This window comes from Aspergillus bombycis (assembly GCF_001792695.1).
Source record: "Aspergillus bombycis strain NRRL26010 chromosome Unknown contig00019, whole genome shotgun sequence".
NCBI lineage: Eukaryota > Fungi > Ascomycota > Eurotiomycetes > Eurotiales > Aspergillaceae > Aspergillus > Aspergillus bombycis.
The window spans coordinates 225401-248917 of record NW_019170021.1 but is presented as its reverse complement, the minus strand read 5'-3'; the positions used below and the strand labels follow the sequence as shown (position 1 = coordinate 248917).

The 23517-nt window shown below is 47.9% G+C and overlaps 9 protein-coding genes across 9 annotated transcripts; 2 read left to right on the top strand and 7 right to left on the bottom strand.

Moving 5' to 3' along the window:
• Positions 1-2519: 2519 nt before the first annotated feature.
• On the bottom strand, positions 2520-3568 carry ABOM_002746 (uncharacterized protein; the record flags this gene model as incomplete). The annotated part of the gene is made up of 2 exons (XM_022529876.1): positions 2520-3305; positions 3353-3568. 2 exons carry the CDS (start codon positions 3566-3568, stop codon positions 2520-2522), a joined length of 1002 nt encoding a protein of 333 aa, XP_022391719.1.
• A 1002-nt stretch (positions 3569-4570) lies between these two features.
• On the bottom strand, positions 4571-6052 carry ABOM_002745 (uncharacterized protein; the record flags this gene model as incomplete). Its single annotated transcript, XM_022529875.1, has 1 exon — positions 4571-6052. One exon carries the CDS (start codon positions 6050-6052, stop codon positions 4571-4573), a length of 1482 nt encoding a protein of 493 aa, XP_022391720.1.
• Positions 6053-6759: 707 nt separating this feature from the next.
• On the bottom strand, positions 6760-8555 carry ABOM_002744 (putative extracellular dihydrogeodin oxidase/laccase; the record flags this gene model as incomplete). Its single annotated transcript, XM_022529874.1, has 2 exons — positions 6760-7118; positions 7175-8555. The coding sequence occupies 2 exons, from the start codon at positions 8553-8555 to the stop codon at positions 6760-6762; spliced, it is 1740 nt and encodes a 579-aa protein (XP_022391691.1).
• A 1817-nt stretch (positions 8556-10372) lies between these two features.
• ABOM_002743 (uncharacterized protein) lies at positions 10373-15388 on the bottom strand (the record flags this gene model as incomplete). Its single annotated transcript, XM_022529873.1, has 8 exons — positions 10373-13331; positions 13397-13969; positions 14017-14212; positions 14261-14344; positions 14398-14514; positions 14580-14793; positions 14848-14885; positions 14941-15388. 8 exons carry the CDS (start codon positions 15386-15388, stop codon positions 10373-10375), a joined length of 4629 nt encoding a protein of 1542 aa, XP_022391718.1.
• A 624-nt stretch (positions 15389-16012) lies between these two features.
• ABOM_002742 (uncharacterized protein) lies at positions 16013-16992 on the bottom strand (the record flags this gene model as incomplete). The annotated part of the gene is made up of 4 exons (XM_022529872.1): positions 16013-16273; positions 16328-16583; positions 16651-16786; positions 16854-16992. The coding sequence occupies 4 exons, from the start codon at positions 16990-16992 to the stop codon at positions 16013-16015; spliced, it is 792 nt and encodes a 263-aa protein (XP_022391689.1).
• A 544-nt stretch (positions 16993-17536) lies between these two features.
• Positions 17537-19239, top strand: ABOM_002741 (Zn(II)2Cys6 transcription factor domain-containing protein; the record flags this gene model as incomplete). Its single annotated transcript, XM_022529871.1, has 3 exons — positions 17537-17596; positions 17659-18387; positions 18466-19239. 3 exons carry the CDS (start codon positions 17537-17539, stop codon positions 19237-19239), a joined length of 1563 nt encoding a protein of 520 aa, XP_022391745.1.
• A 401-nt stretch (positions 19240-19640) lies between these two features.
• On the top strand, positions 19641-20144 carry ABOM_002740 (uncharacterized protein; the record flags this gene model as incomplete). The annotated part of the gene is made up of 1 exon (XM_022529870.1): positions 19641-20144. The coding sequence occupies one exon, from the start codon at positions 19641-19643 to the stop codon at positions 20142-20144; it is 504 nt and encodes a 167-aa protein (XP_022391690.1).
• A 597-nt stretch (positions 20145-20741) lies between these two features.
• On the bottom strand, positions 20742-21603 carry ABOM_002739 (uncharacterized protein; the record flags this gene model as incomplete). The annotated part of the gene is made up of 3 exons (XM_022529869.1): positions 20742-20856; positions 20915-20992; positions 21050-21603. 3 exons carry the CDS (start codon positions 21601-21603, stop codon positions 20742-20744), a joined length of 747 nt encoding a protein of 248 aa, XP_022391644.1.
• A 447-nt stretch (positions 21604-22050) lies between these two features.
• On the bottom strand, positions 22051-22436 carry ABOM_002738 (CVNH domain-containing protein; the record flags this gene model as incomplete). The annotated part of the gene is made up of 3 exons (XM_022529868.1): positions 22051-22059; positions 22116-22297; positions 22352-22436. The coding sequence occupies 3 exons, from the start codon at positions 22434-22436 to the stop codon at positions 22051-22053; spliced, it is 276 nt and encodes a 91-aa protein (XP_022391645.1).
• Positions 22437-23517: the final 1081 nt, after the last annotated feature.

The window sequence follows — 23517 nt, the reverse complement described above, 5'->3', positions numbered from 1 at the left end:
CCTCATTTGATATAAGGTGGTATCTAGAGCGAGTTGGTTTCAGAATAGGCGCAGCACCATCGCAGGAGCTCTCTCAATGAAAGCATAATATATAGGGAAATTTCAATTTAGCAAGGTCTTGTGACATGTCCCAGTGTTTCACCTTCAAACAGACTTTCTTGATGAATTGCTTCAGGGGACAGGATGATATATGCAATGTCCATGTGACCTGCCATGTCATTGTGAAGACGAACTGTCTTATTGGTCTGTATCTAATTTATCCAGTATGAATGACATTTTACGATCTCTACTGCTCAACGACTCTCCTGAAACATTCTTTATTAGACTTGTAGTTTTTGGAATAGTCTTCGGCCATGCACTGCAGCTCAACACAGATTACGCCAAAGTACAGCGTGTGCCTAATGGTATAGGAACTGCCATAATCCCGCATACAGAGCTGTTTACCCGCCCTACCAACCAGCGTACAGGTCTTGGTCACTACAAGACAGTGGCCAGGCTTCGAAAATCGTGCACTACTCCTGACGTGTACTAAGGAGATTGCAGGATAAGAAAGGCTGTTGCCTGCTGACCACCCCAACGGTTTGAAGCTTGCTGTGTGATGATGTATATCACACTTTCTTGTGCCTCTGAAAATCCCAGGAAAGCCTTATACGCGACACTGATCTCCGAAGCATGTGCATCGTTAGATACATTGACAAATAGCCCCAATTCTTGATAGCTGATGTGCGGGGAATGCAAGACGAAGACCAAACCTTTAGCTTGGTCTACTACGTTACAGTGACTACAGATCAGCCACAGCCAAATCCTGCGAGCTTGGCCGCCCTGAAGACCATTCCCTCGAATAATGTTTACGTGACGAAGATACGTGATACTCAACGGGCTTTGTAGTTCACAGAGGCATTTAGGTAAGATTAAATCCATGTACTTCAATCTTACATTGGAAAGCTATTCGGATCTGAAACAGCCCCCTCAGGGCCCTCCGCTATCAATTCCTCCAAAAGTTGCTTTTTAATAGCTACATGGAGCTTCGCAATGCCTTGGACTCTTGCACAGGCATTCTTCTCAAGTGGAGTGGAGATCCCGGTTGTATCCATCCCAGGACTCTATTGCTTTCCTCTGCATGATGGCAAAACCATCATCATCCAGGCAGCGACGCTTCATTCGCTCGGAGAGTTACTCAGTTCCCCGCGGAGAAGTACCCTGCGCCAAGGACAAAACATTGACGCCTATCTGTGGGCAGCAGGAGCCAGCTACTATTATCACCTGTGGGCTAGAGTCGGCCCGCTTGTCTGCGGCTATATGGGATGAAGACGTTCCTGCCAGTACGGCAGGCAGCATGATTCAAGTCGAAGGGGGGACAATTACTAGTTCGTCGCTAGTGATTCATGAGCCCCCGCGTGAATCGACGATAAGTAACACGGAGCAATTCCCTATCCGGCTCGCCGTACGGTAGGCTGCAAGGTACTTCAATTACGTACCTGTATACCTGGGACGCCACTAAGCATTCTTACACTTCCCGAAGGGTAGGAGGTTTGCTAGACGCGCTATACTACTACCAGTGGTGCGAAGGGACGAAATATTGGAACGCATTCCGGGCCGGAGGAACTTCGCCAGTGATATCGACAGTATCAGCCGAGAGTCAAGTAACTCTCCGGCTCACGAACTTGCTTCACGATACCTATCTATGAAGCTCAGACCGCAGCTAAACGCGCATCTTCCGACGCCGATATCAACGCATCAGGCATATAATCGTATAGGGCTAATTCAGTCACATGAGACCTAGTATCAATTCCGGACTAACCAACGGCCTTATAAGGCCGTCAAGGCCATACGTATAGCCAATTGTAATCATGTACAACATTAGCCCTACGCTGCAGCCTATATCTTGACCAAGTCTCTTTGGGAACCTAATCCTAGGTAGCAATCACAGAGCGGCCAGTTCTAGCCCCTGCCCCTATGGTTCCTGCTATCAGCCCTATTCTTTTACTGGGACTAAAACAGAGTTTCCAATCAATGGCGCACATTGCATGGCAGCCTTCGGTTTTCTAACGATTGTTACGTCTTGTCTTTTCTTCGGTGCTCGGCTAATTCCATGATGGATCCACTTTACTTCTACCGAACTCCGAAGGCCGTCGCACTCGCCTTTCTATGGTCCACTACCCACATTATTCAAGAACAAAAACCATGGTGCTGTCAAGCATGATGCGTTGTGCACGTGGGTAGCTTGTTTTACCACTCTATGTCTTGGCTTTGGAATGCGGCTGCCTACCTGCGTTGCTGCATGATGGGTTCTCTGCATGCCAATGCTATCATGGGTTTTGCTACTGCAGTCTAGAAGTGGCGAATTTGCGTCAATTAACTTCATGACACACTATTTTTCTGTAATTACGTTGTCCACAACAGAGGGAACAGAGACTGCAAAGCTGAAACCGTCATTCGTCAACAAGATCATAGAAACCAAAATGTACATATGAAAATACCCATTTCACAATTCCCAAACTAAACCCAAAGCAGACCAACTACGACTTCTCTATTGCAGTGACCCCTTCATTCCGAGGACCGGAACGTTCCCGCCCCCTTTCGCATCTCTTCCCACAAGACCAGTAAGCAGCAGACTTACGCACCATAACCCCAATCAGACAAATAGCACCACCCGCCACGACCCCAAGGCAGAACGGGAGGATAGCCGGGTAAAAGACGCGCAGGGTATCCACTAAAGGCGTCCGATGATGTCCGTGGCTAGTGCGTAGATACGAGTACCGGTCGGAACAATGCGCCTTACAAGGCCGCGGTTTAAACGCCGACGTGAACGATCCGTAAGTCTTCCCACCGAACCTCCGACCAGCATCGAGCCATTTGTGAAGCTGGGACTTGGACTCGGAGCCATGACTCCGATCTGCATGCTTTGTCGGAGGTGATGGGTCCGAAGGCGTTGAGTGACCATGCCTCGGGGAGTCATTGCCTTGGCACTTGGAGGCTTCGGGACTCGGATTTATTGTAATCATTGTGATTCGTAGAGCACCTTGACCATCACGGGAAAGACCGACGGAGATCATGTTGGCATCTGTTGGATGTCCGGACTCGTCGAACAGGATGATATCCAGGCGAAACTGGTCGGCTATGGGGCCGGTTTGGAATCGTTGGACGGGGAGTATGTTCATCCCGTAGCGCAGAGTTAGTGTTTCGGATCCTGTCTCCTGTGATCGCGAGTGTTTGGTAGCGGTCAGACGCATCGGGAGGCGAGCTGGCAGAATGGTGTTGTTGTTCACCAATAGTGAGTCTTTCTCAGTGGAGATTGCCAATGCCTGTAATGTTAGCTGTAGGGTAGACCTTTGTTATCCGGAGCACTAACGAGGTATTTGTCTGATCTGGAGTTGTCAGTAGGGCTGCTGCCGCAAATTGAGGACGAGTGGCATGGAAGATGGATTTCATGACCGGATGCAATAGGGAAAGGCTGGCGAGGTTCGTCATGATTCCCTTTTGGAGTGGCATCGTCCGGACTGGGAGGCGACGTAGCAACACAGCTGATGAGCCAGAAACAGGCCGCGAAGAGGGTTGGAAGACGCATATTGATGATGGCTCAAGGGTTCTGTATCAGTGGCTGTGGTGACAATGATCGTAGCAGTCACTTCCTTGATTGTTGGCCTGGCGTGAACGGACTCAGTACCGCATTGCTAGCATGTGGATATCTAGGGTAGTAAGAATGAATGAACTACAGAGGATAGGCATAGGGCACCATGGCTCACCAAGTAGGGTAAGTAGCAGTCGTATACCCTACATACGTTTAGAGAATTAGATACGCACTCACGTGCCAAAGATGACGTGAAGAGACTTCTAACCCTTATAGGCTGTGACGTGTATCATGAACGACAAAACGGAAACCCTCGACGGTGGGACCAGGTCCTTCAGATACTAGTACTGGTGCGACACTTACTCTGCTGCCTATCTTAAGGTCGGAGACTCCACACAACACGGGATACTCGTCCGTCTTCCCAATACGGGCTCGGGTTCCTCGGGTTCCGTCAACACTGGAAGAAAACACCATTTACTGCCTTACTACAAGACATACAAAAGCATACTTTTAAAGGAATCTTGGATACACTAGCACAGTAGGATATCCGTGTTTCTGTTGCTTTTTAACTATAATATTCTCTATTGTAAGATCAAGTGAAAAACCAGACAGGAATCCTACTCCGGCCACAGTGCGGTTATGGGATGGGGGAAGCCGCTAGACCGAGGGCAAGAATGGTGGGCCATGCTTAGAATAAACAAGCTTTTGGAATTGCACGGTGCTTACCTCGCCTGGGGCGAAATCATGGCAACGTCGAGCTGGTTGCATGGATCTTGACAGGCAACCAGATTTTCTGTGCCGAAAGTTGGAATAATCAAGATCTTCTAGATGCATATAGCGTCTGAGATGAGTTCCGACCCCAGGGCTAGTAAGCAAACTACTAGGGGTAAATGCAAGTGGTGCTCGCTGAGTTAGAGTGCAGCTGAATGGTCATGGAGGTTTGCTAAATATAATTTAGAGCATATATTTTCAGAAAAACAAACACCGCTGGGCCGATTGCTATTCTAACTGTCTAGTGTCATAATGCTGTCCCTCTGTGCTAAAGCGATCCCGAAGAGATTGGAGAGAATGGAACTCTCGCGTGTTAGACTTCTCATCTCTCAAATTCTCTAGACGTTCGATTTCCTTTTTCAGTTCTTCAATATCTTGCTCAATCTCATGGCGAGGCGCCACCCGATACTTCAGTTTGTGAATCATAGCAGAGATGCTCAACAGCGCAATGGATACTAGAGGCGACCACTGGCCAACCTGTTGTGGTGTCTCTTGGGACGGCCCATCGTGACGGATATAGTATTCGATCCAAGCCACGAAGGCGATAACAGTGAGTGGACTGATAACAATGCTGAACACGACGGCACCAATAATGATGACATCAAAGGTCACCTTGGCCCACAAGCCCAACACCCGTAGGGTGAAAAATCGCGATATCCGTTTCCACAGTGGTAATTTCGTTCGTGTCTTCTCCACCATAGTTTCCCGGCTGTCCCTTGATGTATGAATTGCGGCGTAAAAGTCTTCTTTCAAGCCCTTGATGATGTTCTTTCTCTCCTTCCAGATCTCCCATACGCGCGATGAAGGGACCCGAGAATGGTACGGCAATACCCTGACCATCATCAACAGGACATTCAGCACCATGCTGAGTGCGACCAGACTATAGATGTACCGCTGAGAGTAGATTACTTTACCCCAAAATCGGTGGCGCTTGGTAAATCGATTGTCCCCCGCTGCTACCGACGCCTGGAGTGAGGTTTGCTGACGTAGCACCTGGGTGGTGTTGAAACATGGGTAGAAGCAGACATCATTCAGCTGAAGCAGCAACGAGTCATTGCTAAAGATATCCCATGCACTATTATTCCAAGTTGAAGTCAGCTGCCATGACTCCCATCCATCACTTGATACCGGTGATATCGGAGGCAGCTGTGGCAAACAGAAGGCGTATTGAACTGGGGTCTTCTTCAGCCTGGGCCAGTAGACCAGGGAGCATATTGATCCGGCAAACATAAGAACGTTCCACAGCGTGAATATAATCGAGCTGATCCGTTCTTTGGCGAATACGCGGGACCAGCATTGGAGCGGTAAGAACACGAGATATGCAGTCACCACGATTGAAAGCACAGCGTCTGCGTCTAGTTCTATAGCTGCGGGACTGATCTCAACTTCGTTGGTTTCAGTGATCAGGGCCGGAAAGTCATCCCACAGGCTGGTATTGTCCGGAATCCAGGGGATAGACACATTTTGTGGGGTACGATATTTTGAAGGACTGGATACCAGGATGAACGCTTGAATGGCAGCTGTCCCGGCATATGTAGCTGCGGCACCGAGAAAGACATCTGCCAGCCAGCCGGTCCAGCGTGTGACACAAACGGCCAGGAGCAAAGCATAGAAGAGATATCGTGGACACGAGTCATAGCTCGTGCTAATGGGGTAGGTACAGAGGACCTCTTCGACGACGAAGAGTGGCGACCGGTCGGTCACATTCATCTTTGCTGGCGATCTGTCGACGGCTATAACATGTTTGGTTCTCCTTTTGGTTTTCCCTTCAACGTTCTTTTCCGGAATGCAAGTCCGTGGTTATAGAAAAAGGTTCAGGGGGATTGTCGTCCGACTATTTGAAATCGATCGATTCGTGTGGGCGGTCTGCAGAATCGAGCGAAAGTTTATCTACTTCTGGTTCTGATGGCCGAATTCAGCAACTCATGCGCGGGAGATCGACGCCGCTATTTGGGACTAGCGCCCAACCCTCAACGTGGCGGTGGCTTGTCAGCTCAGTTCCTCCTCACGTGTCACACAGCCACAGACCCTTTCCCTGGTTCGACTTTGTCTATTCTTTTCATAATCCCTAGACATGGTCGATTGTGATTTTAATACTTTCTTCCCAAAAGTCTGTGACGTCATCTGACCTAGCCAGTTCCCCCTATGCTACCATCCCGCCGATATACGCCCTGTAATGTGGGTCATCCCTTCTAGTGACGAAATATATATTTACGCCCTCACCTTTCGAGGAGGTTAATGTTGTCGAGCAGGTAACACTGTCTGGCGTTAAAACGGCATATGTATTAACCATGTGACGAATACATAGGAGTTACAGAATAGTATTAAATTGATCCAAGCTTAACCCGATACTGCATCCTCAGTAACGCCTCTGTTTAGGCTTGCCATGGCATGCCCAACGTGGTACATGGTCACTATCACATTCCAGACTCGTACGGCCCGTTAGCTTCTCTATACTGCATTCCATAAGGATTGACAGCGGCATAATCATCCCACGCCTCGCATGTTTCTCTCAAGAGCTCTGGATTTAGAAACTTCCAGAACTCGTTCTGTCGTTCAATAATCTGCTGTACGAAGCCCGCGGATGAATGAAACCCCATATGGCAGTGCAGAAGCCAAGCTCCGGGATTGTTGGTCGGAAACGCTATTACTAGATACCCTCCGTTACCCTCGGCCGGCATTAGGGCGACATCCCGCCGGGGAGGATTACGCGTTTGCAAAGGGATGCTTCTGGAGAAGGGGCCGATGCCTTGCGCGAGGATATAGAAGTCGTGACCTGATGCGATCATTAGCTCGGCCAAGGAAATATAGAATGCAAAAGGAAGACTTTACCATGAAGATGGATCGGATGGGGGATTCCCTGGTTGGTGGTAATGATGAAGATCACCCACTGATCTGCTTCGGAAAGTTCGATAGCTCCCGGGTCAGGGATTGTGCTATTCACCCCCGTGGCGGAAGAGTGTTGAAGGGTAGGGTCCCTCCAGGAAACGTTGAAGGCCCGGCCGCCGATGGTCCATAGGAATATGTTTCCGGGGTTAGTGGGAGCGACGGCTTCGTTAAGGCTGGTTGCGTTGGAGATCATGGCGTCAAGGGCGACCCAGGGCACAAGGTCTGACATTGGCGTGTCGAGACACCGGGTGTCGTCTCCGTAATTCCATTTAAGGGTCGTTGGATCCTCGCCGTCCTCTGCTCCTATATAGTGGACAATGCCTTTGATATTGTCGCCGGTCGGGATATTAGAACAGGCTGACTGCGGGACGGCTCTGATCCAGTAGTTATCCACGGGCTGATCTGCTTGGACGATGATATCGTAGCGCTGACCCATTCCGATGGCAATGTTGTTGGTAGTAAATGGGACAATTGGCACAAAGTCACTGGCGATAACTGTTAAATTGTGGTCGTCTATTGAGAATCGAAAGTGAGCGTGCATCGCGGCGTTCACAAGGCGAATCCGATACTTCTTTCCAGGGACAAACATGGTCTTGAACCTTTGACCAACTGTCTCACCATCACTATTGGTCCAAACGTTGGTCATATTGATGAGGCCAGTATCTATGACCGGCGTTGCAGGGTTTCTGATTTGGTCAGTATACATTTCATTGAACGTGCGATGCGGCCAGTCATTCAGAAACAAAACACCGAGGTCTTCATCGTAGTCAGCTGTCGCAGGGCCATGAATGATAATGCCGCCAAACACCCCCTCCCACGCCTGAAGGGAGAAATGGGAATGATAGAAGCTGGTTCCGTACTGCTCGGCCTTCCATGTATAGGTATAACTCGTCTCGGGGGCAATTGGACACTGGGTCACCGAGACTGCGCCGTCCATTTGGTTATTCAGAAACTGTCGGACCCCATGAAAATGGATGCTGGTGCCATTATTTTCCAGGCTGTTTTGTACATGAACCTTGACGGTGTCCCCCCAGTCTACCTCGATGGTGGGACCGGGGTACTGCCCATTGACCAGCATCATGGGCCTTTCGACACCATCAGGGGCGGCTGTCACATTCGTGATGTCAAACCAGTATTCCCTCACGACCCCGGTGTCTGGGCCTTTTGAATAGTAGTTGGTGTTGATATTGAATTGCTCGTGATGTGAAGCACTTCGAGATAGGTGAACTGCCCCAGATGAGAAGGGGCCTTCTGATAGTGGAGCAGTGTGCGGAAGACCCGCGGCAAGGGCCACGAGGACAAGTGGAAGAAGTAGGGCCGCCATGCTACAAGGAAAACGATCAAGCCTGGTAAGACTTTGGTACGAGTGTGTTCTGTCGGTAAAACTGATTTGCCATAGTTGGCGAAGCGCAATTTTTATATATCACATTGGCGAGAAAAGCTCCTCCTACAGCAATTGACGCTGCGGCACCCCTACTCCTTGCTATGACCCTTAGTCCCCTTAGTTGCAATGCCAACATGACATCGGGGGGATCCATAACAAGTCTTGAAGATGAGTGTGACCGGTCACAAGGGAATACCTTACCGAATAGGCGAAGCCGTACTCAATACCAACATTTAACTGGCTCTAAAGAAATCAGACGGCTGATTTTGCGAAGTCCAATGGGATGATGTTGCGTGCACTGACAATGACAAATTAAAATATCGAAGATGACTACTGGTTCCTTATATTGCTGCGCCCTGATGACCCAAAGGCGGTGTTCAGACCACAGCGCATATACAAGTATACAGCATTCAGTTGCTAGACGTGGATGCCTTGTAGATATTGAGCCTGTATCAGATATACTCGGAAGTGTAGGTGGCGCCAGCCTCCAGGAACCTTACATCCCTGGATATGAGGCTGCTACAGGGTTTCAAGTTGATTAAGAACGATGTGGTAGACAGCTGAGAGGTACATCAGGGATAGCTAGTGCGACTACTGCAGCAAAGTACAGGAGATACGACGTGAGTGATACGGAGGGCATTGTACTGTTACAACAATGTCATTAAACTTCACGAGGTGTCACAAGTACTAGAGTGGCACAAACATTTACATGCTGGCCGATTACTCAAGGGAACCTGTTTCACAACTGCAAGGCCGTGCTTGTATACCCTGCTGACCTGTATCTTAGCAGTTATTTGCTGAAACAAAGCTGCTTCTTGAGCGACTAAATGCCCCAGGAGTGGCAACATGAGGAAAAATGGAGCTCAACGAGAGAAAGAATGCTGCCCACATTGCGGCCATCGACGCGAACATACCCCCAGCTGACTACTCCCATACAGAAAGAAGATCCTGCTAGGCCCTGCATGCATAGTGACGCACGTGTAACGAGCGGGATAATGCATCTGGTAAGGCGAAAAACCATGGGGTGATGTTTCGGGAGCTTCCCTGAATCTGAAAGAGTCAAGGCAGCGCTGCCTGACGAACATGGAATCGGCATTGTGATCTGCACTGCTAACGCACAAATACGAGTTTGTACAACAGAATTAATGTCGTCTGGCACATGGCAGAAGACTAGCTTCAGTCAGAGAGGCTTTAAATTTATCAGAAATAGTAACTTAATGCGATGAACGATGTTATTAATTGTGGCCTGCTATTCAGGAGTACCCTCTCACACCTTCTATTTAAATAAAATACACGCCCGAACCTCTCATATTCTCTCTCAATGCCTAACAATTGCAGCAAGGGTTCCATGTAACTCTTATGTAAGACCGAGGAGACGGTCATCGGAGGTGTCCCTTGACAACAACACTGGGGTAATCAGTGAGCTTTCCCTCAACGACGAAACGTGAGAAATGCTTCATTCGAGATTCGGTATCCGGATTGGAGTTCTCAGACACCTAATTTCTCGACTTGATGGTTGAATAGCTTCAATACTAGGAGATGCGAAAACATATATAGGGTGGATGGCTTGTGTACATGGGTGGCTTGGATACCGGTTGAGTTAGTTAACTAACTATTCTAGTTGGCCTTGAAGCTAGCTAAGTCGACCCAACTGCCACATATCTTCTGAAGGTTGAGTGCATTAAGTGCTAGGGTATATAGGGAGTGTCTGACTTCATAAATACGGTCAAGGTTACATATATGTATATGCTTGTACATCACGCTGAGCCCTTCTTGCGAGCGAGCAGTGATCGCAAAGCGTCTTTATCCGCCTTGGGATTCCGCTCCACGGCTTGAAACAGCGTGTCCGTGATCGGAATACCCCGGCAGTAATGCAGAAATCTCTCAGCAACTTTATCGTGACATCTCTCTAAGACAATCACTCCCACTCCTTCGGTCGGGGGAATCGGTGCTCCACAGTAGCAAAGCGCGCGAACCAGATAGTCAAAGGCGTCAAAGCCCATTTCATCTTTCTGTTCCCTATCATATGGATAGTCCTGCAAAATAGACTGTGTCAATTCGAAGTCTGTAAGTTCTCCAACAATCGCGGTCGCATATCCTTTCTTCCGCAGAGATGGCATATCCATATCGACATCGTGCCAGATCTCCTCCCAAATTACTTTAAGGTCCAGGTCTCGACGTTTAGCGAGAATAAGCTCTACTGCGCCTTTGTTCCCCTGACACATAGCCTCTCTAAGTACATTTGCTGTGAGTGGCGCAGATTCCACACGGTGCAAGATGGATCTCATTGTCTCTACGCCGCTGCCTTTGGACTGTGCTGCAGCCATCATTACCTCCTCTGTAACAAGGTCATGGTTCTTTTCTGCTTTTAGTAGGAGGCGCATTGAATTAGGGTCTGTTGCTGCCCGTACAAGAGCTTGCTGCGTGATGAGGACATCTGGCTTTTTACTCAGCAGAAACTCTAGATGTGTAGAGCTGGAGGCAAACGTTTCCACCGCCCGTGCATCAACATCCACCAGATGTCGATCAACTAGTAACTTCAACACTCCAAGTGTGAAAGAATAACCATGTACAATCTCGGTCAGGATAGCTTTGATTGGCAAACCATGGCAAGGTCTCGAAAGAAGCATCAGCATGGCGTCCTTTTGATGGCATGCCGCTACAAACACTCTGTCGGTTATTCTTGTGTCTGGAAATTTGTTCAGAATTATTTTAAGTGCCCGTGAATTTCTTGCTGCTGTGACGAGGACATTCTCCGTGATGGGAAGGGAATGTTCCTGCATCTGAAATAAATACTCCATGACGACGGCACCACGGAATCGATTCCCGGCTGCTGCGCATAGAATAGCCTCGGTTATTGGAATCTCTGCGCCGCTGTTGGCCATGAGCAGTTGCAGCAATTCTACCGGATCATCTTTCCGTGAAGCGGCGGCTATCTCCAGCATTTTCTCGGATACGACGAAGCCCGCCTGCTGTCTATCTAGAACCAGCCTTACCATCGCTGAGGACATCATGACGAGACCTTCGCTTACCTTCTCGGTCAACGGAGTATTTGGGCTAAGTTCCTCCATCAGGATTTCAAGAACAAGAACTTTGCCAGGCTCAACGAAGTATCTAAAGCCATAATCGCCCAAAGCTTTTTCGGCTGCTGCAAGAATCATCCTTTGGGTCATTGGAGCAGCTGGATCAAGGTTATCAAGCAGGAACCTCAGGATCTCTGGGCATTCATGCTTCGCTGCTGCGGCGAGAAGCATTTTCTCGCTAATGTGCGTGCCTGGCTCTCGCTTATCGAAAAGCAAGCGAATCATGTCTGCCCTGAACGGATTGGAGACCGCTGCTATTAGCGTCTCCTCAACCACTCGGATGTCTGGACGGGCCCGTAACATCAAATCCATCGCTTTTGAGCTTGCATAACGAGCCCAACATGCAACGCTACAGTCGTCCACGGCGAGCTCAGTCATTCTGTTCATTAAAACAACATCGACTCCGCCATATTTTGGAAAGCGTCTGTAGGAAAATATGGCATCGAATTTAGCAAATAGGGAAGGGCTGATGTGTATATCCTCATTGCATTTCTCAAAAAGCAATTCAATCATCTCTTTAGATTGGCGCATTATTGCCTCGTATAGCACATTATCACTAAGAGGAATACAGGCCTCATGTTGCCGATCAAGAAGGAGCCTCATCAGCTCAAGTGCACAATAACGATTGCCCATTATCTTCATGATGATTCTCTCGTCAATAACCTTGTCGGGTGTCTTGGATTCATCAAACAACAGGCTCGAGTCCCACAATATGTTCACGATCGCTTCCAATTTTGCTTTTCCATGATTCTTATGATCAATATCGGACATCACCCGCTCAACCAATTGCTTGTCGATTGCAAGGACTTTGCCCAGCAGGAATTCCACAATATCAAGATGGCCTTTTTTGGCAGCGAGAGTCAATGCATTATCCCATTCATATCCTTTAGAAGGCTCCAGAGGATCCGAACCCTGGTCGAACAATGTTCCCACAGTGTGGGCCAAACCCATGCTGGAGGCGCGATGCATTGGCTGCTCGCACTCTTCAGGCACTTTGTGCCAAATATTATCACGGGAAGATCTCGGATCTTCAGCTATGCGCAGCCAATTGAAGTAGGTATTAGGCTCAGTGAAGAGACGGTCAATCATCCCTTGTATATCTAGCACGTCCCCTGCAGCGGCAACATGAGTGCCCCAGTGCTTTGCCGCATAGACGAGGAACGATTGCGACATAGCGACCTCAGCTGTTAGCATCTCATGCTGTGAAAGAAGAAGGTCGATCGTCTTTAAGGCCAGGTTGTGGTGGCCTTGTGTTTCTGAGAACCGGCATCGGTGGTCAATATCAACATCCTCGGAGACTACCAGAAATTCTTTGACAGAGAAATGTGCAAGTCTAATCGCACCGTCCGTGCGGACAATGACAAGAGCGGTTGTACAGATCTTAACAATGAGATTAGGCGATCGCAACGATACCGCGTCTGCGATGGTTCGTATGTTCAGCGGCACAGGAGCAAGGCACAAGTAAAGAAGGATTTCGCGTGCTATGTTTACATCCTTTTCCTCGATCCTGTCAAGTACTTCCCGGTACGTCTCCTCAAGTGTTTTAGGAATGGTCTTTAGCGCATCTTCTATTTGCAAGTCTGTAGCGCAATCTGCCAGTCGAGTGAGTTGTAGGTCAGCCCAGCGGAAACGCCTAACCAGAGTTATGGGTTAGCTTAGTTATCTCATTCCTCTAAGTAGTAGAACGAATAACTATACCGGTCCTGGGTGCGCAACAACTGATCAAGGACTCGAGCTTTTATATCCTCCTTGAAATCTCGTAGACGGCCATTGCTAACCTCAGCGTGGACAAATGTTTCGACGTCCTCTGCTAGCTGGGCTTCCAAATCAACGGTGGGACATCTCTCCAGTGTTGCACGAATATCTTGCTCTGGCCTACTCGTTGCAAGAATGTGAAGCTTATTTTTATGACTCTCGTTAAGACCTGCCAGGAGTGATAGTAGTACCTTTCTCTCGCTGCGCCCCGACCGCTCAGGACACTCATCCAATGCATCCAGCACTAGAAATAATTCACCAGGAGCCTTTGAAAGCACATCATCAAGGGTATCCCATAATTCCTCCCGATCGGGCTGACTTCCCCGCCCGCTATGTCTTTCCCACATCCTGGTTACTGACTGTGCCAGCGGCTTCCGGCTGAACTGTCGGATCAAAGACCTGACCAAGTTTTCTACGCTCCGTGTCTTTTCATTGCTAAACTGAAAATACCAGTATGCAAAAGACTTGTTTGAGTCTTCCTCACAAAGGCTTGTAATGTCTTTTATGACGGTAGAACTGCATGTGATTAGTGTGCATCTTCCTTTATAGAAATGTTGGCCTACCAGAGAACGGATTTTCCACAGCCCACTATCCCACAAAGCCATAGGATGTGTCCTGGTGAAGCCTTCCAGTTGTGATATTGGTTGGAAGTAAGAAACCAGTTATTAGTATCAGGGCTTCTGAATTCCTGCGTTTCTTTCTGGATTCTGGAATAATCTGCCGTGGAGACCCATTCCAGGATCCTCTCCTCTTCCGCAGCTGCACGAGTCAGTATAAGATATGCATTTGATATAGTTGAAATCATACTCAACACTTTAGACTCGATGTTCTTGTTGACCAAAATAGACTGGTCGATCTTGGCGAGAATACCCTCCGCTTGTTTTCGATTGTCTATCATCCTTAAGTAAAGCATTCAGACAAGGTAAAATGACGAATAATCTTACGGATCCTATCGCTCAGGTGTACCCATCTATCTGCTCCCTGACCTTTCTCCTTGATATTCGCTTTGAGTTGTTCCAGCGGCTGGTCGGCAATTGCATTGATGCTCATGCCTACACGAACTTTTGAAGTCATTAGCCTGGACCTTCTGCCGGCCTTGCTCCCGATGTATGCAATATAGGCTTACCGACAGCGTTTTGCTCCCGCACCTTGTTCACTTCGGCAGAATAGTTTAGAAGTGCTGAATAGACCCCAAGAAGCGCATTCTCAAGGTTCTGATCGCTATCGCCGTTTTGGTCCCGGTGATGCATATCAATGCAGGTATAATAATTGAGAGTATCGGCGAGGTACTCCGATGCTGCGAAAACAGCGTCTCGACGTTGAATGTCATTTTGGATCATCTTTCTCATTTAGCTTCTAGACCAAATCCAAACACTGTATTACTATGTCCTTACTGTCAATCCCAATGAAACAATCGACCATGCAGCAGATGCTAAATCCTGCGTGAGCAAGTATTGTATTTCCCTGCCATGAAATCACAAGCTCACCATGTCCGGTAGGATCGAAGGAAACTGCCGTTTTGATAAGGTCTTTGGCCTGAAACGCATAATTGAGAATTTTCTCCGCTGAATCACGAACGTTGAAATCCTTCCCATCCTGCCTGCGAATCCTAAGCCCCCCTTCCTTCCATTCTTTGTATTTCTGCTCTGTGGTGCTGATCACATCGTCGATCACATCTACTGTAGAAGATCCCTCCTTCACTATCAAGTACCGCTTGCGGTCGTCGGGCAAGCTTTCGAAAGCTTCTTTCCAGAGGTCTCGTTTCACAGGCTTCTCAACGATGGCAGTCTTGGGTTTCAACTTTGGCGGTGTTGCTGTAGTCTGCACCTGGTTGCTTGCCTTGTGGGGAACTTCCACAGGGTGAGAAGGTTGTTCATCGTCGTTGGCTGTATCTGGCTTGCCACAGCAGAACCTTTCCCGTAGATTCTTGAACATGTTGGACATGAACAGTCTTCAAGGGTAGTCCACCGAGAACAATAATCTGTTATGATTGAAATGTGAAGTGAGAGCGAGTCAAAGAGTCGGGGAAAAGAGTTCAGGTGAGCTGGCAGCCGCCTGAGTGGGCCTTATTCTCCGCACTAATTAATGCAATTGTGGTTCGCTGACAGCTTTTACTTATGGCCTGTCGCGACAGACACACCATAGCCACCGCAATTCACCTATTTCGGATGATGATCAACATTCTCTCGTACTGTGACCAATCAAATGAAGTAATTAGGCATAGTCTGACCTCAGCCTCGCCATAGCCCGCGGGGTTACCCGCCGCGTATTACCCATAACCCGCAATTGATCGTATTGGCTTCTTCTGTATTTATTGTAGCTAATATATTATCTGTTGGTACTGTACTAGATCAGGGTCCATCTATTCCCATATTATAAGATCTAGAGAAGTATACTAATCATAGATTCCTAATTAGATCTAGCATCTAGATATCTCTTTATTAGACCGTTATATGGCTAGGACCTTTGAATAGAATAATCAACAATTTTCAAATATATAAGAATTGATCATTCGATATAACAGAAAATCATGGGTTGCAAAAGTCAGCCAAGGGCGCTTCATAACTCTTCAACCGATGAGCATCTAGTGAGCTGGACGGTCCTATCCTTCTGCAAATTTCTCCAACTGGGAATTATAAACCCAGTGGCAAGATATATACAAACGACGGCGTATTCCATCAGCAGCCCCATAAGTAAAAATGGAGCAATTGGACCGGCTAGATTGTTCCATCTAAGGTCGGATCCATGAGTGACGGAAAGGAAGAGGTAGGTAATGCGAACTGTGATAAATGGCAAGGCCAAACCCATGGACTTGAGGACCTATTGAGTGATGGTTAGTTCCTGTCGAAGCAATTTCCCTGTTGCATGACTTACAGTGCGGCTGGTACCGGAAATCTCTTGGCAGTAAATCCATAAATAGGCTTGTACGGCTAGCAGACAAGTGACGAAGACCACCACAATGCTGTATCCAGCCTTGACCAGTTTGACGCCAATGATAACGTCGCTAGCACTGTCGCTTCCCTCGAGACATCCGCCCGCGATCTGAAGGCCGAGACCCACAAAGAAGAGGATGCGTGAGAGAAGTAAACATTGACGGACTCGTAAGTTCACCTTTTCCTCGTGAGATAATCTGCTTGCAGTTAGAAGGCTAGTCGCCCAGGTCATGTTCCTGTTCGGTTGTTCATCCTGTCACTTACATAATTCGAATGAAACCAAGAGTTGCCGCCACCAAGGGAAATACACCTGTATTGAGAAGAATGACCGAGGCTATCATCAGCCCGGTCGTGGGTTTATGTTCGAACAGAATCACCAAGACACCCGCAACAAGCCGAACTAAAAGAGAAGTCAGAGGAGAAACATGATTTCGAGGAGGTGAGTTGCGTTGGTCGGCAAGACTCACTGATGGAGAAAAAGAGCAGTATCAACCATGCCATGCGCGGCCGCTGATGTCGATAGTATGCTAGGTACGCGGCTATGATAGTGGCCGGCACATAAAACACAATTTGTGCAATGCTTGTTTTGGAGTGGTCGTTGAACATGTTTACCTGATTTGCTGTAGATCTAAGGGTATCCTCGGTTGTCAAAGAGTTGGTAAATAGTATGCAGCTGCCTTTCGTAGAGTACAGATCGCTGAAACAAAATGAGGATTGTTGGTTCTCTTTTGTATTCTCACACCTGGCAGTCAGTCCCCTTCTTATAGTCTTCTCTGCGTCACATCTGTGCGTATCCGGCACAAGGTGACTATGTGAACATTCGCAACTAGGGCATGTACAAGTCTGGAAGCGCTCGCAAGATCAACTCCCGTTCTGGTTTAGCCCCGGCCCTAGCGGCTCCACCAAGCATCCAACGCAACATTTTAGCTGCGCCAAGTGGGTCCTGATTCTGAATCGGATTAATTGAGCAAAGAATCTCACATCGACCCGACTCGTGCCCTCGCCTATTTCATATTAGTGATCGCTATTCACACCCACTATTGGCGGTGACACCTCGATGATATGATCTCATATCCCGACACAGCAGCGACGCTTCAGTTATCGTCCGTATTGGTGCCCACTTAGTCGGGACCATCTGGGTTAGTGCGCTATGGTGGGGGTGGCAGGGAAGTCCAAGGGCTGCAACACATGTCGAAAGCGAAAGGTTGCGGTAGGTAACCGTCTTGCCTTGACTTATATGCCCTTTCTGCAAGGCGCTGACTTTGAACCCAGTGCGATCAGGAAAGACCGGCCTGTGCTCGGTGCACCCGGTCAAACCGAGTATGTGGTGGATACGAAAGAGAGAGAGTCTTTGTATTGGTTCAACCGGCTGCCGAAAAGAAACATATCTTTCTTAAACCGCACTCGTTGGAGGTCAGTTCACATTCGAAGGTCCTGCAGAACGGGTCCGAGGCATTGGAGCTGCTGCCAGCCAGTACTCGCGTCCGAAGTCACGAAGCCTTTTATTCCTTTGCTGAAAGGGGCATGGCATATGTCGCGATGCAAAACCGTAATGAACGGCATAGCTTAATCCAGGCATTTCTCTCAACCTGCTTTCCGGCTCAACACCCCCCTTCAACATCCCGATCATGGATATCATTGCTTGGAGAGCTGCCGACGGGAGGCAACGCGCTGGATTTATCCAGTGCTGCTATCGCTGCCTCAGTCATAGGGCGCAGTTTTCAGAACAATACACTGATCAGAGAAAGCCTTAAGCTCTACACACAAGGCCTTCAACAGCTACAGCGCGCTTTGTGGGACCCCAACCTCATGCGAGAAGACGGAACTCTTGCGGCGTGTATGGCCCTCAGTCTTTATGAAGCTCTAGAATGTCCGAGTGCCGGATCCGACGGGTACTTTAGCCACTGCAAGGGCATATTAGCTTTGGTTCAAGCTCGCGGCGTATATGCACACTCCTCGGGTGCGGGGCATCAATTGTTTCTCGGTGTCAGAATTCCGGGGGTAAGTTTTTAGGTGCCCCACGATGCTATCTAATGGATCGCATAGCTTGTTTTCTTCCCTACTAAAATCGAATCACAGATCTTATATGGCTTGGAATGCCAAACTCCAAATTTCCTATTTGACTCCATCTGGATAGAGCAGCCCTGGAGAGGAACCCAGAAACCCTTCTTCCATCAGGTAGCCGATTGTCTCTCACAAGCCCCTAGTATTTTACAACGTGTACAAACCTTGCCCCACCTGAGCCCTGATCAGCAGGCCCAGCTGATTCACGACCTGGTTCGTGAGTGCTGGCAAATTGACGGGAGTCTAGATAGAATCTATGATGAGATGCACTTTGCCACTTCAGAGCCCCTTTATTGGCTAGTGCCATCTCAGAGCAATCTCTGCGCAGTAACTGGACCATGCAGAAATCTCTTCCCAGTGTCTTTCTGTTTCACTGACCCTGAAAGCGCCACAACACTCATCTTACTCTGGGCGGTACGAGTAATGCTTTGGTCGGGGCTTTGCAATCTATATCGCATCCCTATACCCGAGATATCTGTGGATCGTGTCGTTCATACCAGCCCTGTCAACACTTCTACTGGTGAAATATTTGAACCACTACCCCCTCTCGGCCACCGGTTAGATTATCCTGCTATGGTTCACCACGTCTGCCAATCTGTGGAATATCTTTTGCAAGATGAGCTGCTGCTGGCTGGTCCGTTATCAGTTAGCCTAGCACTTGGAATTGTTATTGATACCATCCGGGAAGAACCCCGGTGTGTTCAAGAGGCTACGTGGCTACAGACTGCACTGGAAGTCGTTCAACGGAGGGGTTTAGGTGTCCTGAAATATGCCCGTTCAGGGCGATAGACAATGGAGTTAATATAGACACACCGAACGTGGAAGCTCGTATGTATAAAGGAAACCTTTTATTGCACTTGGCTTCAGTGCTAATAACCCGTAGATTCTTTAGGTACTCTAGGTTGAGTCTATCTTCTTTTCCTGATCCCTCTTCGGTAGTCGCCTTAATACTCCTTCTAATGATTTGCCTGTACACAGAGAGTAATCGTAGTGTTTATTAAATTTATAATAACATACATTATAAGCTAAGATTCTGCGGGGACTCCGAACAATAGGAACACGTACTTACACGTGCTGTGTTTCCTTTTTAGGACGCGCCATCACCACTAAGAAGAAGTGGGCCTTCATCCTCGCAGTAAACACGCGCCTCATCTCCCCATGAAGATATCCTGAAGCGATTCTTACACAAAATGGCGCCCAACGGTCTCTGTAGTAATGTCATCGTCCAAGATCGGCTCCCTGATCTCTTGATAGGAATCAAGCATACTACTAGCCATGCACTGCATCCTATAACTTTTACCGGGGTGTTGAGACACTGGCCCAAATTTGAACAGGACGTGGAGACGACATACCTAAACTTTCGGTGGAACCGGCGGGTGGTTGACCACCAGCAGAAGTCTGGAAAGGTCTCAATGTGGAATATCCGACTTGAGCAAACTGCCGTTGGAGATGAGATGGGAGTCCAGGGCCGATGGAGCCAAAACATTAACCAGATCATGTCCGCTGTGTTTCTGTCTCAGGATATAGACCTCCATCTCGGAGACTTCCGGGCCACAACAAGAAACTATACTAAAACCCCGGATGTAGCGGCAGCAAGTCGGTCCACAGGTGAGCTACGACTTGTGGGAGAGCTCAAAGCCCCTGGGTCCAGGAGCATGATTTATTGCACGCCTTGCGCAACCAGAAAAGCCTGAGACGTATCTTAGGTCAGTTAGGCTTAGTACTACCTCTGATAGCTGGCCTAAAGAGCCTTAACATAAGTCTGTAGGCCAAGTCGCCGAGTATATGCAGGATAATAATGTTGCATATGGGTTTCTCTCAACATACAACCAAACCGTTTTTCTCCGACAGGTAGACGACCCCACCTTGGGCTGGGTACTGGAGTACAGTCCAGTCATTCGACAAAGTCATACATACACACAAGGTGCTGCTGTCAGCCTTCGCCAGTGCGTTTTTCACGTTGGATGCCTGGCCGCAAGCGCTCATATAGCGGTCAATAACTCGACGAACTGGGTAGGATGAATGTGAAAGGGGCCATCTTGGCTTGTTAGGCGTCACTGTGAAGGTTAAAATGCTGATCAATATCGGTTCTGAATTAATGAGGATAATAGATACAGACTTACTGAAACAAGATTGCAATCTCATTGTGTTAAGTGAAGTTATTCATGCTCAGAGGTAAGAGTAGTACTAGATGAAGATCGCGAGGTACGATGAGGTGCTCACAGGGTCAAAGCTGCCAGTAAAGAAGGGGATGACAAAACCACACCCATAAAACACCACATAGCCATTTGTCACATCGTACTCTTTGCTTTGGTAACTTCACCTTCATCTAGGAACCAGAATTCCCACAGATCGGGATCCCACTCCCACGCATCCGTTGATCGCTCAAAAGGACCGGCAATATACCTGCACGTAGGAATTTTAGAAGCGTGTAAGGAAGATACGAAGCAAAGAGCTGACTGACAGTTTACCGGTATGCTCGTCCCAGTAAAGCTCTCGCTGAGCATCCCAACTTGGGAGGACACCGCTTTTGGCAAAGGATCTATGCAAAAAGATGGCTGTTAGGCACTGAAGAAACGACTTCCATCAGGGTACTCACGTGTATGCAACTTTGAAGGCCTCGCGGATTTGGTCTCTCTTTGACAGTGGAAGAGTGTAAAAAAGCCCTTCACCGATCACTCCTGACAGAATCCTAACTCCTGGGACTTTGCTGAAGGCTATATAAAAAAGATAACCTCCGGGAACCCAGCTATCCTGACCTTGGGATTCTTTTTTAGAACCGATTAGCGTTGGAGTGTGCTCAGAGCCGATGTTTTTCAGGGTCTGATAGCATGTATACTGATCGAGTGCAGAATAAGGGAGGTCAAGTGAGGCTTGATGAGCTCGAACGTCTGGTGCTGCAAATTCAGTTCCTTCGAAAGGGATTTGCATATAGAGCAATACGTAGCCTTTGTGGCCCGGATTCCCAACCTCTTCGCAGCCAAAGAGCGCTCGAGTATATGGAACACGTAATCCGTACTTTGTTTCGCCTTCCTTCATGTCGAAAGAGTACTCATCGAGCCTGGAGGTAAGGCGCCACTGAGAAGGGAAGGGATCCACAAAGGCGATAGGATTCAGCAGAAGGCTAGGCAAAATAAAGCTTGGAGACGTCATCTGAGCAGTAGAGTTGACGTTATGGCTGAACAGTGATAGAAGGTGATCAGGAAGAGGGGAGAAAGTGTGTTGGTGGTCTTTAAGACGGCCATATCAGGTGATCATATGTATCCAGTGAATTCCTGACTATGATTCATTTTTACCTCGCGATTACGGAGGACTGCTCTACGTTGTCTACAACCACGTGAGCATGTGATACACAGAAATCTCTGCTCCTGTACTAGCTATATTGAACTATTTAAAGCTATTTGAGGATAGGTTTGTGCTCTGCTCTAAAACCACAAGAGCAATAACGGTAAAAGAATAAAAGAATAAACATCAATAATGACAGCAGAAAGACAAATTAAGCAATAATGATCATAATAATAAGACAGACGGGTTTTAGGGAGATGAAAAGCTCCGCTGTAAGCGATCTTGTTCCTGGAAAAACCTGCTCAGTTGTCACTTTCAAGGTCCCTAGAAAAATATCAGCATTTCCAAGTATGCGGGCCAATAGCATTATCCTCACTCACCAGGAACTTGAGATGTCCATCATTATTCCTAATCTTATCGGACAACATCATGCCTTGACGGCCTCGAGAGCCACCATTGATCATCGGTAGATCGGCGCAGAGTTTGGGGCCCCATGGGGTTTCCTCCAGTGTAACGTTTCTTGCAGAATTAGAGAAGTTGGATCCACCCCAGATGAACCAGCCTGTGCCGGTCAGCACTCATGCGGTGGACTATACAGAGCGATACGGGGCATTACCGTCAGTGTTTCCAATGTGGTCATCTAAACGAATCTTCCGGGGAATATATCTTCCCTGGATATTGCGAACTTCGGCGAGGAGCATTGTGTGACCATGTTCGGGTTTGATATGGATATTACGACAGGATTGATGAAATGACATCTTGAAAAAAGAAGCGCAGTGGGCTAGGAAACGTGCAGTGCTTCTGACAATGTCTGGGGTCGTTTGGCAACGTTAGAATTTGAGGAAGTGTCTGGAGAGGTCAACTGCTTTTAAAGTACTACCTAGTCGGCTTGATGGTATACATATCTGGCGATCTCGCTGTATGCGCATTGCTGCCCTATGTCATGGTTGAAAAACGGGCTCCGATGCAGGGTGACGCAGCACGTTCTTATTGGTGTCGTCTAGACGAAGGGCTACATCCAGCTGTAGGTGATAGGTCATAATGTCCCATTCTAGTAGTATTGCTCCAAATCGCTTCCTCAGAGGTACGAAGGTCAATAACCATTCACCTGTAGAGTGCTACTGCGAAAGGGTGATTAATCCAACTTATATTATACCTATCCCTAGGATGACACGGCCTCTTGCTCAAGTGTTAAGGTATGCAGTTCCCAGCATCGCAAAGACTTCCCAGAAATACTAAGGTCGTTACAAACTTATTAGAATATATGTGGAAGTTAGTCTGCTATGGTTTAGTAGGAATAATGCATGTGTCCATGTGCCACACCATATCCGACCAAGCCACGTAGCAATGCTAGAGTTAATTAGCATAGAGCCGAATGCTAATGGTATATATTCAAGCCCACTATGACACTATTCATATATCAAAGTTTTAATAACTTGTTTGTTGGTCCTTGCAAGGACCAACTTAGAGAGCATGTATTCGTATCCATGCGAACTTCTAGAACGTGTGCTGAGCTCCCATTACGCCATGTGTACCCATGGTGGTCTAAACATATTGCTCTGTATAGGTGTATGCTAATGGATATATTTTTATTGTATAGATCTGTCAACTATCGTTGTGTGTATCTGTCTGTTCTTCTTTTCAGCAGATGCTGTGGCATGTGTAGTTGCAGTATCAAGCACAATGCAGATGTGGTTTTGCTTTGTTCTTGGCATATTCTGCTCCATTGTCATTACGACGACTAACTGTGATAGGACATTGAAATTCTAAGTGTTCCCAGTG